The following is a 17,028-nucleotide window of genomic DNA, read 5'->3' as shown; positions in this document are numbered from 1 at the left end:
TTCTGAATGGGAGCAGTCGTATAATTTTACAACACATTAAATCCTGATATATTCACGTGAAGGATCGAAAACAGAAGATTAACGAAGATTATCCCTGTGTAGTGAGCTTTTTCCCATTTTTTTAAAAAAAAATTATTTTATTGAAGTATAGTTGATTTCCAATGTTGTGTTAATTTCTGCCGTACAGCAAAGTGATTCAGTTATCCATACATATGCATTCTTTTTTGTAGACTTTTCCATTATGGTTTATCACAGGATATTGCATATAGTTCCCTGTGCTTGTTTATCCATCTTTCTTTGGGCTTATCTGTTTGAAAGCGCTGATTCCTCAATTGACTCAATTCCTTAATTGATAATATTTTTAATTAGAAAAATACTGTTTATAAGGCAAAGGTAGCTGGTGGAGGATATTCTCAATTTTTTTTCCATGTTGAAATGCATAAACGTTTCAGCCTAAATGCTTTGCAGTGTTGTCCTTTGGCTTCCATTCAGAGTAGCTTTCTTGGACAGCTTTGAGATATAATTCACATAACATACAATACATCCATTTAAAAGCATACAGTTCAGTGGCTTTAAGTATATTCACAAGAGTTGTGCATCCATCATCACAATCAACTTTAGAACGTTTTCATCACCCCCAAAAGAAACCCCACACCTCTCCAATAGCCCTGCGCTCCCATTTCTCTAATCTGCTCTCTATCTATGGATTTGCCTGTTCTGTCACTTCACATCAATGGAACCATACACTGTCTGGTCCTTTGTGACTGGCTTCTTTCACTGAACATGTTTCCAAGGTTTATCCATGTTGTAGCATATATCAGTACTTCTTTTATTTATTGCTGAATAATATTCCACGGTATGGCTAGACCACATTTTGTTTATCCATTCATCAGTTGATGGGCATTTGGGTTTTTCCCACTTTTTGGTTATTATGAGTAATGTTGCTGTGAACATTCGTATACAAGTTTTTGTGTGGACGTATGTTTTCATTTCTCTTGGGTATATACCTAGGTGTGGGGTTTTGCTGGATCACATGGTAACTATATGTTTAACTACTGAGGAGCTGCCAGGCTGTTTTGTACCATTTTCCACTCCCACCAGCAAATGAGGGTTCCAGTTCCTCCACATCCTTGCCAACACTTTTTATTATGTTTTGATATTTTTAGGAGACAAAATTGTTTTGAATGTTTTGCCAAATTTAGATACTGAAAACAAGTATTCTCAATTTCATTCCATTTCAGTATAGAATCTAAATTTACCCAGTTGAAAATAGAAGCTCCTTAAAAAGATTCTTCCCTGCAAGAGGAGATTTTCCAATTCTAATTATACATTTAAAAAAGATAAAACTAGGGCTTCCCTGGTGGCGCAGTGGTTGAGAGTCCGCCTGCCGATGCAGGGGACACGGGTTCGTGCCCTGGTCCGGGAGGATCCCACATGCCGCGGAGCGGCTGGGCCCGTGAGCCATGGCCGCTGAGCCTGCGCGTCCGGAGCCTGTGCTCCGCAACGGGAGAGGCCACAGCAGTGAGAGGCCCGCGTACCGCAGGAAACAAACAAACAAAGATAAAACTAGTACACTTTGAGCTCTTATTTAATTTGTTCAGTTCCTCCTTTGCTTTTGTAGGGATAAATGTCATTATCTTCCTGTTTGCAAACTTCATTTTCAATAATTGCAGTTTCCCATAAACTTCAAAAGCTTTTGGCGTCCATTTATCAAAAATTCTGAATGAAGATTTCCAAGTGATTTGAAACAAAATGTAACCAAAATATGAAGGGATTATTTACAAAAAAAGCTAGATACCACTGTAAATCATTTAAACTGACTTACAATTCTAAAATTCGAATGACAGACGGCAGAGGGAGGAAGCACACACAGCCGTGCTGCAGCCGTTGTTGTAGTCAACATCAATAGCATCACGAAGATTCTGCAGTGCGGCTACCCTCTGCGTGTATGTGTAATGTGTAAATTCTGACAACTGCAGCTTATTTTGATCGGTAGAATGCAAATTTAGCAGCTTATTTGGATGCAGTTACAAAATAGATATGCATCTTAACCAATCCAAATAAATTTCTGCTTTCTGGGTTTCTTAATTTAGTAAGAATACTGTTTTTTGTGATGCTAGACTTCACTAAAACTTGTATTACCATGGCAAAAATAAGTTTATTTTCAAAGGTTTTAAGTGAAGTTAAATAGCATTCATAGTAATGTCAGACATTTCACTTTTCAAGGAATGACCTTCCAAAAGCTTCACTTTGATTCTCCGAATTGTGATGAAAAAAATCAAATGATTATTAGAAATAAGGTAACTGATTTTTCTCTTCGAAGCCAGTTGGAAGGCACTCATTTAAAACTGGCATTGTTAATTAGCCATGTGTTGAAGTGTGAACTTGGTTTATGTCACCAGATCGGACCAGGGAGGAATCGGGAAGCATACAGCGGAGGTCGATCAGACGTGTCCCAGCTTGTTTTGTTTTTTTTTTTTTTTGCGGTATGCGGGCCCAGCCACTCCACGGCATGTGGGATCTTCCTGGACCGGGGCACGAACCCGTGTCCCCTGCATCACCAGGCAGACTCTCAACCACTGCGCCACCAGAGGGAAGCCCCCAGCTTGTTTTAACGAAACTATTGATAACCAAGACTGTCCGCAGCAAACCGGGACATATTGTCACTCTTTCCAGGCTCTGTCCTCAGACTTCTTTTCTTCTCTAACCACACTCAGTCCCTTAGTGACCTCACCCAACCCTGTAATTTTTTAACACTGAGGTGTCCCAAGTTTACATCTCCAGCCCAGCCCTGCTCCCTGAACCCCAGGTTATAGGTCCCACCGCCTACCGTGACATCTCCCCGTGGTTGTCTCAGAGGCACCCCTCAACCCGAAACACAACTGCGCCTCCCCCCACGAGCTCCACAGCAGCCCCGTCTCCATCAGGGCTGACTCCAGCCCTCTGGCTGCTCATGGAAAAGACCCTGAAGTCTCTGACTCCTTCATCTTATTCCCCACATCTGCTTCACCAGGAAATCACATCTGCTCTATTTTAAAACACACCCAGCATCTTACACCTGTCACCACCTCCATGGCCACCAGATCCAAGTCACTGTCATTTTCTGCCCAAGATAGTGTAACAGCCTCCTCCTTGGTCTCCCTGCTTCTGCCTCTGCTCCTCTAGACCCTTTTCAGGACGGCAGCTCAGAGCCCTCCAGGGGCCCCCTGGTTCTCTCCGATGAGCATGACACCCCAGTCCTTACATCCGGCCACCCCACAAAGGCTCTGACCTCATTTCCTGCTCCCACCCTCCTTATTCACTCTGCTCTTTGCAGAGTCCACGGTGGCACTCCTGTCTGTAGGCCTTTACGCTCAGCATTTTCTCTGCCTGAAAGCCTCTTGCCTCCCAGCATCTCCGCAGCCAGGCATCAGTGAGACCGCCTGTTGAAAACAGCAACATACCCCCTCCCTCCCCTGTCTCTTCCAATCCCCTGTCCCTTTCCAGACTTAATTTTTCTGTATAATAACATGTAGAGATGTATATGTATCACTATCTGATACTCAAATATTCTTAATTGTTTTTATTGGAATACAATATACGTCCAGAAAAATGCACATGTCCTAAGAGTACAGCTTGCCTAATTTCCACAGTTAGAACATAGCCATGGGCCCAGCACCCAGACCAAGGAACTGCGTGTTATCAGCTCCGCAGAGGGACCCTCCTCTGCGCTCTTCCAGTCACTACTGCCCCTACCCCGACCACGTAACTGCTATCCTGACTTTTAACAGGTTCGTTCTAGTTTTGTACTTTATATAAATGGAAGCACATAATATGTGCCCTTTTTCTGTTTGGCCTCTTGCTCACGACATTGTATCTGTGAGATTCATCATATTGTTTACGTAGTTGTAGGCCTTTCATTCTCTTTGCTGTGAAGTAGTCCACTGGGTGAATATATATGCCTCTGGTGATGGACATTTGGGTAGTGTGCAAGATGGGACTGTTACGTGGCTTGTGATGAACGTGTGTATGTCTCTCTGTTGGTAACTCAGGACATTATTTGTTTATGTATTGGCTGTCATGTAAGGAGCATGAGGCAGAGATTCTTTTCTGTTTAGTTCACGTCTGTGTTCCCAGTGCCTAAAATAGTATCCAGCACATAACAGGGGTTTAGTAAATGTTTGTTGAATGAATGAATGGATGCGTGAAATCCTTTTTCCTTCCCTTTTCATTTATCACAAGAGTCATGAGGCAATCCTTCTGTCTCTCCAAAGAATATTAAAAAAATTCAGTTCTACATTTTGCTTTAAATACTTGATATGGAACCTCCAGAAAGATGTGTAACGATCTACTGTAGGAAAGCGTCAACAGAGACATATGCCTCTGGACCGTTGCTAAAAACTACTCACCATCTGGTGGATACATAATCAGTATACGGTGGCTGTGACCTTAATTCTCTTGCAAGTCCAAAGTCGGCAATTTTCACAAGTTCTGGGCCCATACAAAGCAAGTTTTCTGGTTTCATATCCCTATGAAAAAAGCCTTGGTAATACAGAGAGGAAAAACAATAATAAATCATCGTATCTAGACATATTTGATTTACTAACAAGATAGCTGAGCCTCTCTGTTCTAATTAGGAAGGTGAGCTTAGGAAAAAAATAAACCATATTTATTGTCTACACAGTGATGGGAGGTGGGGACCCTGCTTTCAAAATAATTTGGCGAGGAAGTTCATACAGTATGTATGGCCATTAAAAATAAATATCCACATGTATTTCTATTTGTGGATCCGGTGAGTTCAGGCACTGGGTTAGATACTGCCACATTATGACTATCTCCGCTAATTTGAACAACACCCTTAAGGAGGTATTATGATCACCAGTGGGTAGCAGATGAGGAGGTTGAAGCTTGGAGAGAAGCAGTCCAGTGAAAGCTCAAGGAGCACTGCATATCAGGCTTCAGTCAGTGAAGCTGGTCTTATCACTGCTCTACCACATTGTAGTTTAACCTGCGATTCCTTGAGTATAATCACTTTGAGAAGTCCATTAAACACAAATAGAACGCCACACATTTGAATCAACTCCTTCCTTTAAAATTATTTAACAGCTCAGTTCTCCCCTGGTAGCTGCCTTGTTGAAACAACCCCAATAATTATAATGCTTATTTACCAATTTAATATATAAAATAAATGGCTAGTTACCAAAGCTACATGGCAGCCCAATGAAAATGAGGGCAAATGTCTTGCAAATGTCTAAGGGGTAGGTAAAGCACACTGATTGTACACAAATGACTTGTATCCTAATGACTATGCAGGGTGGAGAGTTAAGAACGGGCCTGGTCATCAATTGTAGGTGACCATCATCATCATCAGAGGGTTTTCATGCAGATTCGAGCTAGGAAGACTTTTCTAAACCTAAACTTTTTTAACTCCTTCAAAGCCAGCGTGGGCTCTCCGTGACATCTACAACAGTTTTGTACTCTGCTTACCTGGTACTCCTTACTCAAAATAGCTACTGAGATCCATCCATTTCGCTAACTTCGAAGAGAAACACATCGTAATTTCATAATATGAAGACAGGAATGGGAGCACGTGTGATGGTGAAATGACATTAATCCATAAAACCTTAATTAAACCACAGTTGAGGTTTTCCCCATCCTCACTAATATAAATATATTGGTAACTTGGTCCTAACTTTAACTAAAATATTAGTCCATTTCTTTTGACAGCTACTGTTTTTAAAATATCTATTTTCTCAAAGGATTACATCTGAGATGTTTACGAACTATGGCAAGAATAATTTAGCTTTTGTAAAAATGTCTATTGTTCTTGGAGTCTGGTTTCCCAGATCACTATGTAGGCACTTATAAAGCCAACTCTAGATTACTCATATGTTACTTACTTTCATCAACAATTTTAAAATTCCAAGCTGGTTTCCTCCTTCAGTCCCTTATGCTCTGAAGTTGCTGATAGTTGATAAATATCCAAGGAATCTAAGCCAGTTTTATTACTAGCCTAAAAAATATCAGCAAAACACAAAACTCTTTCCAAAAATCAGAGAATTCCTGAAGCTTTTGGTTTTCCACATCACACTTGCTTCCATTAGCATAAATTAACACAGGCAAATATCGAGAGTTAACCATGCTGACCAGAGTTTAAAAATGAGTTGAAGATCAGGAATCCAATATGAACAAGTAAAATAGCATATATCCTTTACATTCCATGTAATTAATAAATGACTGACTTTTATCAATGGATTGTAATATATTTTCATGGGTTTTAGGCTTTTAAAGACCTTAATAGTTTACATAAGACAAAAAAACCCTGGGGATTCAGGAATGTTCTTACAATGTTTATATGGAATTCTGCATAGCATTTCTAGAAAATAAATTATTTCCTGTAGCAGTTAAAAGAGAAAGGAGAAAAGAAAATATAAAATATCGGATGAAACATGAGAGGAGACTAATAATGGTGATTTTTGAATGCCTATGTGCAGAATACAGCAATGGTATGATATAAACTATCCTAATTTAATATCTAAACATCTAGTGATGCTAAACTAGAATCATTAAAAATTAATGATCATTAAATCACTAAAATTTTTCGTAATAATATTAACTTTATTTTGGTTTGATAGATAACGCAAAAAACTGTAAATTAAGATTACATAAATAAGAAATGCATAAAAATAATTTCTCCACATATAGAAACAACTAAGTGTAAATACTAAGGAAAACTTGAAAATACCATAGCACAGGTGCTTTAAACTATTTAAGTGTTAATAATTGATCATGATAGATCAAAGCATTCCAATCTTTTCCAAAAGAGGGACCTTTTTTTTTTTTATTTCCATGGTAAAATTAGGTGGAATGAGGTAGCAGGATGGGGTTATGATGACTGAGACTAAAGGCTGATGATCAAACTGTAAAAAAATTCTGCTATAGAGGGAAGATAGTTACAGATTTTAGAAATTCTATTTTATATAGAATTATAGAAATTCTGAATTTTTAAAATAAAACTATCAGTTAGTAGGCACATAGTCCAAACTTGTAGTTATCCAATATTATTTAACAGTTTATATACAATTCCTATGCACGACCGTGACAGTAATCTAAAGGGGCAGGGCAATGAAACCTACCATGTTTATGGATAAATGCCAGCCCTTGCAATATTTGATACATAATATTTCTGATGACCGACTCAGGGAACAACTTGTTTCTGTGAAGAAATGAACAAATAAACAGTGATGAATTCAATTTGTAAAAATAATGCTGTACACTAAAGGTACAGTTACAGTATCAGAGCAGAGGTTTTGTATATTGGTCTTCAGTTGACATGGAAAAGAAGTTTACTTGAATAAAAAAGGCTTGTAAACTAATCCTCAAAAACAATATTTCAGGAAGTTAAGCTACGAAAAACAAAGTGTGAAAATACCACTAACCTCAAATAGCCCTTTACTATGTACAATTGTTAATGGTTTAATTTATACTTTTGACATTGAATAGTATTCTAAACAATATCACTTTAATTTCCTTTTAATTTAGAAATCCAGAATTGAATCATGAAATTCCAAAGTTGAGTCTTTTTAATGTTCATTTGCAATTGCATTCACCACTTCCACTTATATATATATTTAAAATCATATGAAAGTATAATATTTCATGTATTTACATGTACTTAGTTTTTTCTTCAAAATTATATCTCAGTATACCATGGATATGTTTATCATTTCATATATTTTGAAGAGCATAAATTATTATTAGAAGCCCAGAAGATTACCCATAATCCCACCACCTGACAAGGAAACTCTTTTGATTTTTCAGCATTCTAATCCAGCCCTAATCCATCTGTGTGTATAACTTTTGTATTAGGTGTCAATGTTACATAAATACAACTTTGGTTTCTGTTTTTTATTCACTTATAAGCACTCTTACGATCTTCATAATTATCACTTTTAATGGCTACAAAATAATGACATCAGTATTATACACTGTAATTACCAACCTGTTCTCCCATTGATAGTTATTTATTTTAAATAGTTCAGAGGTAAGTGAAGCTTGGTATAGTCATTTGACAGAACACACTAGCTATGTTAACTATGAAGATTATGTATCAGCATTAAAAAATGCCTATAGGGCTTCCCTGGTGGTGCAGTGGTTGAGAATCTGCCTGCTAATGCAGGGGATGCGGGTTCGAGCCCTGGTCTGGGAAGATCCCACATGCCATGGAGCAACTAGGCCCGTGATCCACAGCTGCTGAGCCTGCGCGCCTGGAGCCTGTGCTCCGCAACAGGAGAGGCCGCAATAGTGAGAGGCCCACACATCGCAATGAAGAGTGGCTCCCACTTGCCACAGCTAGAGAAAGCCCTGGCACAGAAACGAAGACCCAACACAGCCAAAAAATAAATAAATAAATACATTAATTAATATAAAAAAGTGCCTATAAGTGAATAAATCAAACAGAAAAATGTATCACCACTAAAATTACAACTACATAGAAAGTATGCATGTCTGTATACAGGAGATAGAAAGAAATCTAGAAAAATAAACACTGATTTGAGAGGTAGAATATCCTTTACATTTATTTTAACTGCTATTAATGTCATAATGATATCAGCCTGAAACATAACAGGCATTCAATACAGTATTTTTTGAAAGAGGGAAAAATATGATTAAAGAAAAATTCACTGACTATTCTTAGACCTTGAGAGAGAGAGAGAGAGAGAGAGAGAGAGAGAGTGTGTGTGTGTGTGTGTGTGTGTGTGTGTAAGAAATAGAGAGAAATCAACCTCATTCTACTGGGAAATTCATTTCATATTTTAGGCTCTTTTGCTGAACAACTCTGGCTTTAAAAACAGACAAAATGGACATTAAACTCCCAGATGTGACCAGCAGCTACCACCAAAATGTTATCCTCTCCAAGTTCATGGCAGATGACTGAAACTCTCCTTCTTTAGAGATTCTGTTCGTATGTTTAAAAATTAAAATGAGAATTTCCTTGGGATTGGTAACACACTTTTATGATTCACTTAAGCATTCTAATAAACAAGTGTATTAGATCCTTTCTTAAAAGCAACTTCATTCTTTCCTCCATTCCTTCATTAACCGTTTGCAAGATGCTTGGGAGAGTAAGAAAAAATTTTCTCGATTTTGCCCAAGGCCAGCTTTATTATTGGGTATTAAACTATAGATAGATTTTTGTTTCAAAAAGTATAGATAGATAGTGTGCTTATATGAAATATTTACCTTGACTTTTAAGTTATTACCACGGAAAAATGATGGTCCTTCAACGTTAGATATTATCCTTTGATGAAGATAACTAATTTAATGCTACCTCATGGACTGACAGATCTGTACATTGCCAAGTGTGACATAATGAAGGGATCCAAGGGACTCATGGAGGAGACAATAAGGAAAAGGTTTTCGTAAAGACATACCTGTCTTTCATTAATTGATAGAGGTTTTCTTTCATATATTCAAATATAAAATAAAGATGGTCATTTTCTCTGATAACTTCTTTCAGTTTAATCACATTGGCATGATTAAGTTTCTTCAGAGACTGCAATAGAGCAAATGAGCATTAAAATTCTTAAAGCAAAGTTATAGAAGTTGGCACAATCTCATCAATGCTAGGATGATAAGTACCTTAAGTAGTTTTCCATTTCTTCTAAATTCATTAATGAATTTTTAATATCTATAAAAATTTCCATGTCTAGAAACATCTAGAACATCTATTTAAGTAAGCAGTGGGCTTCCCTGGTGGCGCAGTGGTTAAGAACCTACCTGCCAATGCAGGGGACATGGGTTCAAGCCCTGGTCTGGGAAGATCCCACATGCTGCAGAGCAGCTAAGCCCGTGAGCCACAACTACTGAGGCTGTGCTCTAGAGCCTGTGAGCTACAACTACTGAAGCCCACGTGCCTAGAGCCCATGCTATGCAACAAGAGAAGCCACCGCAATGAGAGAAGCCCTCGCACCGCAACGAAGAGTAGCCCCCGCTCACTGCAACTAGAGAAAGCCCACCTGCAGCAACGAAGACCCAATACAGCCAAAAATAAATAAATAATTATATATATTTTTAAATTAAATAATATAAAGTAAGCAGTAATTGTCTAAGTAACGAATATAAGTGCAAAAATAAACCAGGTCAACAATAGCTACAAAACATTTGTCACTTTTTTTTTCTTGGTCATTAAATAGGTTTAATTTTTTCTGCCTTAACTATGTGGAAAGCCATGCAAAAGTCTCCAAAAATTTATCCAAGTTATACAACATAAAATATAAAGAAATGGTATGTGGTAATTAAAAAAATTATCTTTCCTTTGATAATATGGATTAAAATGCTCATTTAAAAGTGAGAGTATACTTTTAAATATGAGGGTATAGTTAACTTTCTGTTCTCCACTGACATTCTGATGAGAAATGAGAAATTAGGAACATAAAGAAAAACATAAGAAATATATTTATCTTTGGTCTGCTTCCCGCAGAGAACAGAACCATCTTCTTAGCTACCATCCTCAGAAATGAGACACATGTGAGGTAGAGCTAAGGCCTTCTGGGGTTCTTTTCACCTCTGGGATTTTACCTTAACTTCTCTCAAGTTCATACATTCATCCCAAGAATAGAACTTTCTCTTCATTCTGCAATAAAAAAAGAAAAGTTTAGTGTGTGGGGACCGGGGATTTGAAGACACAATTTACACCATTGGCTTTCTTACTCTATAATTAGTTCACTTTGGGCAAAAAGCTGTGATATCTCTTTTCCTTCCTCCTTAAAAGGAGATCATCTCCCTTCTGTGTATCTCAAGGCCATTTGGTGCAGGTTCATGACTGTGTCACTTCTTGGGCAAATTGCCTAATGACTTCTCTGTGCTGCAGACTGCTTAGCTATAAAGTAGGAACTACTGCATAAGAAAATCCTATCGTGAACTGCTTAGTTCGGCACCCAGTAAATGCTATTGTAGATGTCCTTATTTTTACTGGTATCTGTGGTCAGCTACAATAAGGTATGAAGGGCATCACTACTATTATCTCTAAAATATCCTTAGTGAATCAGAATTTCAGTTATACTCATTCAGGCGCTAGAAATTTATGAAGGAGCTTGAAGAAATTAAGGGCTTACCAACTTACCAAAAGATACGTTTCAGTACTATAGATTTATAAATGTCTTGCTAAAATGGTAAAAGCAAATCTAGCACAGTGCTTAATTTGAAATAAAATAGAAGTCATTCAAATATAGTATAATAGTATTTTAGTAAATTGATCAAATCCATGCAAAACTATACATATAATCTCTATGATTCTTAAAAAGTAATTATAGAAGTTTTAATCCAGTGTTTTAGAGGCTAGTTAATATATCCAAGTTCCTTTTCAAAATTTAGTACAAATTGAAACTTTTATTCTTCTTAAAAATCTGTACTAGCTGCATCCACATATACTAACTACCCTAAGGTAATGCATGTATCTATATGCAGCAAATACAGAAGTTTCCTTGCAAAACAATTAGCCTGATTTCTAAAGGAATTAATTATAAGAAATTAAACCAATTTGTTAGAATTCCTTTTAGATTCCCTGCCATCTTCTCTTTCATTTATTGATTCATCCAACACCGACATGCCAGGGTGATGAAATCAGAGATGGTTACCCTGATGCTTCCCATCTCACAGGAAATAGACTTTAGTTAACACAAAACAGACATACAAATGAGCTTTCAGGATCATGAGATGAATTGGCCAGGCCCCAGACCTTTTTGATGAGGCAGTATTTCAGATGAGACCTGAAAGAGAGAAGGTGCCAGCATGTGAAGGCTGAAAAAAAGAAGATTCAGCCAGACAGAAACAGCTAGAAAGAGCTGGGCTGGTTAGAGGAAATGAGAGACCACCTCAGGTCGATCCTTGTTCCTTTAATGCCGGGGAGCTGATTTTCATGGCTGTGAGGTCACCGTTCCTGCTCTGCTTTTTCTCCCGTAGCACTTTACCCACCTTCTTGCATACCATATGGTTTACTTTTATGTTTAGTCCTTCTCCCCTCTCCTCACACGCAAGCTCCTTGAGGACACCTCCACATTTCTGCTCAGTTTCTGGCACATAGTAAGTGCTCAATCAATGTTTACTAAATGGATGGATGGATTTCGAGACCCACAGCTGGGGTCCTGAGGAGCTGTCCCACAAACAGGAGATCCTCAGGAATGGAATAGCCTCTCAGGTCCTTAAAGGGCAGAGAGCTTAGTAACATTTGTTAATTAAATGAGGTGCGGGGATCTTACCAACACCCCCTAGAATGAATTCTGTTACAGATTTTTTTTGGAGATGGCAGCAGATACCACAAGGTTTCTTACCAGTGACCTAAATTAAATTTCTCAAGGGAAAAACTCTCTTGCTTCTAGGCCTTCATACATATTATTCTTACAACTTGGAATATTCTTCCCCTCCTCTTGAGAATTTTTTGTCATTCTCGAGATCTCATTTTATGGGGGAAGCCTTCCAAGATACCTCTCCAGCACTGCTTCTCTGTGCTCCCATAGGCCCGGTATCCCCCCATCATAGGACTTATCATCTTTTGTGTTGTCACTTTTCTAATTTGTTGGTCTATTTATAACTCATCTATCCCATCCCCATTTGTCCCGAGCACCAAGTGTAATCGTAGCTTAACAATTACGTGTTGAATGAATTTTTAAACTTTTTGCAAGCCTTCCAAATGACTCATCCTCTTCTCATTCATTTTTACTCTGTCTTTAATTAGGGTAGGAACACTGTCTGGCACATAGTAGATACTGAATGTGGCAGACACTATGACTTGTCTTTCCAAGAGCCACTTTTCTTCTCTTCTTTATTAACATAGATCAGCTTTAACCCAGGGATACAAAATGGCCACCTAAGTACTCAGTTTCCCAGCTTCTCTTATTGCTACGTGTGCCACGTGACACACTCCTGGCCACTGAGGAGAAACCAGAAGTCTTCTGGAGAGGGGTGGGGGAAAGCTTTTGCTTTCCTAATGAGAAGAAAGTACAGCAACTGACTGACAGTAACTGTTTCAGCTCTTCCTTATTTCTTCTTACTCGGAATTCACACTCAAGGCCTAGACTGCTACAGCTATGTTTTTAAATTTATTTTATTCAAGTACGGTTGATTTACAATGTTGTGTTAATTTCTGCTGTACAGCCAGGTGATTCAGTTACATGTCTATATATATTCTTTTCCATATTCTTTTCCGTTATGGTTTATTACAGGATATTGAATATAGTTCCTTGTGCTGTATAGTAGGACCTTGTTTATCCATTCTATATATGAGTTTTCATCTATCTGCTAATCTCAAACTCCAAGTTCATCCCTCTCCCGACCCCCTCCCCCTTGGCAACCACAAGTCTGGTCTCTATGTCTGTGAGTCTGTTTCTGTTTCACAGATAAGTTCATTGGTGTCATATTTTAGGTTCCACATATAAGCGATATCATACGGTATTTGTCTTTTCTTTCTGACTTATTTCACTTAGGATGATAATCTCTAGGTCCATCCATGTTGCTGCAAATGGCATTATTTCGTTCCTTTTTATGGCTGAGTAGTATTCCATTGTATATATGTGCCACATCTTCTTTATCTATTCATCTGTCGATGGACATTTAGGTTGCTTCCATGTCTTGGCTATTGCAAATAGTGCTGCTATGAATGCAGGGGTGCATGTATCCTTTTGAATTATAGGTTTGTCTGGGTATATGCCCAGGAGTGGGATTGCTGGATCATACGGTAACTCTATTTTTAGTTTTTTGAGGAACCTCCATACTGTTCTCCATAGTGGCTGCACCAATTTACATTCCCACCAACAATGTAGGCGGGTTCCCTGTTCTCCACACCCTCTCCTACTGCAGCTATGTTTTGAAGACAAAAGAACCTAGGTCTGTGATAACAGCATTGAGACAAGGTATGAGCCCTGGGCTGCCTACCTCAAAACATTTTACAATGTGAAACAAATAAATCCCTATTTAATTTACTTTTGGTTAGTTTTTTTAATTTCATACACCGAAAGCTTTCCTAAATTATACACGTATGACTTCTTCTCAGCATTCAATCTATTTGACTGCTTAAAGGATGTGACCTCTCACTTCTCTCAAGGTCTTACCCAGCTCTATGCAGGTGAGGCCCAATTCCCCATTTTATGAAATTGAAGACTGAAACAAACACATGATCTTGCCACACAGAAGGAATAATGAACATTTTGTTATAGAAAACAAACCAACGGTAATAACCTTAAATGATACCACGAGACCCAACCCTCATTCTCATTTTCTTACCCCCTCTCCCCGGAAGCCACAGCTTTCACGAAGTTTATGTAAATCTTTACAGTCCTTTTAAAGATATTTTTACGTATAACTTTATTTATGTGTAATGAAGTATTTATCTGTGTGAATTTACATAATTGCTTAACCCACAAATAAGGATGATTTCATCTCATTTTGTCTGATACTTACACCTCATTTATTATTTTTTTCTCTTGTTGCCTTAGTTAGGGTCTCGAGTTCAATCTTGATCAGTAGGGGATATAGCAGGCACTCTGGTCTTAAAACCAACTTTACAAGAAGTACCTGTAATATTTCACCTTTCAAGTCAGGGAAGTTTCTTCTTATTCCTATTTTTCATTTTGGTTATTCTATATTGTACATTTACTTATTTGATAATAATGGCTATTTAACAATATTTTATAAAAGTATTTTCTCACATATGTAAAGTTTTAGATCATGAGAGTGTAAAGTTTTTAACATTTGATAAACATTTGTTAAAGCGTTTAAATTTTAGATCATCATCATTTAGTTGATGTTGTAATCAGTTTCCAAGACTCGTTCTGGGGAAACCAATTGCCACGTCATGAGGACACTCAAGTGACTGTCTGTAGAGCCCCATATAGAGAGAAACTGAGGCCTCTTTTTGTCCTTATGAAAAAAGGAAATTTGGACACAGAGATAGGCATCGAGGGAAGCTGATGTGGGAGGGATACAGAGAGAAAATGCCATGAATAAGCCAAGGAGAAAGGCCTACAATAGATCCTGTCCTCCCGGCCCCCAGAAGAAACCAACGCTGCCGACACCTTGATTTTAGACTTCTAGGCTCCAAAACTGTCTCAATAAATCTCTGCTGTTTAAGCCACCCAGTCTGTGGCTTAACCTTTGCCACAGAAGCCAAGTATGAGCCAAATGATGCTCTAAATTCCTTTGTTGAAGTCCTGACCTCCCAGTACCTCAGAGTGTATTTGGAGGTAGACCTTAAAGAGGTGATTCCGGTTAAGTGAGGTCTTTAGGGTAGGTCCTAATCCGATATGACTGATGTCCTTATAAGAAGAGATGAGGACACGACATGCACAGAGGGACGATCATGTGAAGACATGGGGAGAAGAGAGCCATCTACAAGCCAAGGAGAGAGGTCTTACATGAACCAACCATGTTAGCTGACACCTTGATCTCTGACTTCTAGCCTCCAGAACTGTGAGGAAATAAATGCATTGTTTAAATCACCCAGTCTGTGGTACTTCGTTGTAGCACCCCCAGCAGACTGATACAGTGAACCACCTTGGGCATGGGTGCTCCAGCCCTGGTTCAGCCTGCAGATGACCGTGACCTTGGCCCACCTCTTACTGTCACCTCACGAGAGACCTGTAGCCCGAACCACGGCTGAGCTACTCCTAAATTCCTGACTCACAGAAACTGTGAATTAATCAATGTTTGTTCTTGTCTTAAATCATTAAGCTTTGGGGTAATTTTTTTTTTACATATGATAGATAACAAATACAGTGGATTAAAGAAATAAGATAATAATAATTAACTCTATTTAATTGGTAAGGTCGGGAAAATTCCATATGCCACTCAGAGCTCAGTTTGATACTATGAATACCATCTGATTTTGAGACGTATTGTTTCAAAGAAACAATAAGCTCTACTCTGTACTCAGCTCTAAGTTCCACAGTTACCTTCAGTTTCAGTTCAAATGTATCATGCATGAAAAGCAGAGCCCTTATATTTTTTGATTTGTCCATGTAGCTGGACAAATCAGAAAATTAACATATGTGGGGGTCAGCTGAACTCCTTTTTGGCAGTGTTTTCTCCAGAATGGCGTTCCATATTAGCCTAACGAGCATGGGGTCTAAACCAGACTTCTCTCTGTACTTGTATACAGTCTCAAGCAAGCAAAGGAAAAGAAAGATCGGCAAACTTGGCAGTGTTGCCCATGGTACCTTTTGATGGCCACCAGCTCCCCTGATTCGATACTCTTGCCCATCAGCACACTCCCATAAGTGCCGTCCCCCAGCTGTCTCATGGTTGTGTATCGGTTCATCTTGGAAAAATAATGCAGCACAGTTGTTGACTGAAATGACTTCCTTGTTGAATATAAATGCTTCTTTATTTTTGTTCGTTTTTGCCCTTAGACTGTTGTTGCTACACTGGTGACAGGCTTGTCATCATTAAGCACAGGCTCTTCCCCAAGATTATGTAGGTTCATAAGATACAGCAATAAGGAATCTGGCAAGGAAACAGTGCTTCCATTCTTATGAACACCCTGTAAAAAAAGCAAAACAAGAATAAAAGGGATTTTCATTAAAGAACCTCTTCCAAAAATTTACTGGTAACCTAGGAAAATTATAAATACCAACGTGTTAAGCATGTGTCATTAAATCAATTGTGCGATGCGAATGGTGTTCACCTATAAAAGACTGATGGTACTCACTGGTGAATGCTTCATTTACACAGTGCCATGCTACTTATCCCATGAACGGTCAATAAATACTGGCTTAATGATTTGCATGATTGCTTTTTTACTGACTATATAATGTAATCTGTATTAGTCCAAATCAGATTTTGGGAAGTCAGACGCTCTACTAAATCCATTCCTTGAATCAATGTTTGCATCATATTTAATTTGAACCATAATCCCTTATTTGAAACTCCTGGACCAGACGTGTTTGGAATCCAGGAATTTGCGTATTTTAGAAAAGTAATATGGTGCGTAACACCTCCCAAGCAGCATCTTAATGTACCTGTAGAAAAATGTTTGAAAAGTACACTACGTAAAAT

General features: G+C 38.3%; 1 protein-coding gene across 3 annotated transcripts in view; it reads right to left on the bottom strand.

The window, feature by feature from the left end:
- MAK (male germ cell associated kinase) overlaps positions 1-16,777 on the bottom strand; it is a 42,735-nt gene extending 25,958 nt beyond the window's left edge. For all 3 annotated transcript variants that reach the window (XM_024747554.1, XM_024747555.1, XM_024747556.1), the window contains exons 1-5: positions 16,191-16,777; positions 10,561-10,615; positions 9,414-9,535; positions 7,116-7,195; positions 4,389-4,521 (exon numbers count right to left, since the gene is read on the bottom strand). In XM_024747554.1, coding sequence (XP_024603322.1) covers positions 4,389-4,521; positions 7,116-7,195; positions 9,414-9,535; positions 10,561-10,615; positions 16,191-16,291 — 491 coding nt within the window. In that variant the 5' untranslated portion in view covers positions 16,292-16,777. The remainder of the gene's footprint in view (positions 1-4,388; positions 4,522-7,115; positions 7,196-9,413; positions 9,536-10,560; positions 10,616-16,190) is intronic.
- Between the last annotated feature and the right edge of the window lie 251 nt (positions 16,778-17,028).

The sequence above is a fragment of the Neophocaena asiaeorientalis genome, unplaced genomic scaffold, assembly GCF_003031525.2.
Source record: "Neophocaena asiaeorientalis asiaeorientalis breed wild unplaced genomic scaffold, Neophocaena_asiaeorientalis_V1.1 scaffold960, whole genome shotgun sequence".
NCBI classification, from domain to species: Eukaryota; Metazoa; Chordata; class Mammalia; order Artiodactyla; family Phocoenidae; genus Neophocaena; species Neophocaena asiaeorientalis.
Note: the sequence above shows the minus strand (reverse complement) of the source record. Positions and strands in the feature narration are given on the sequence as shown.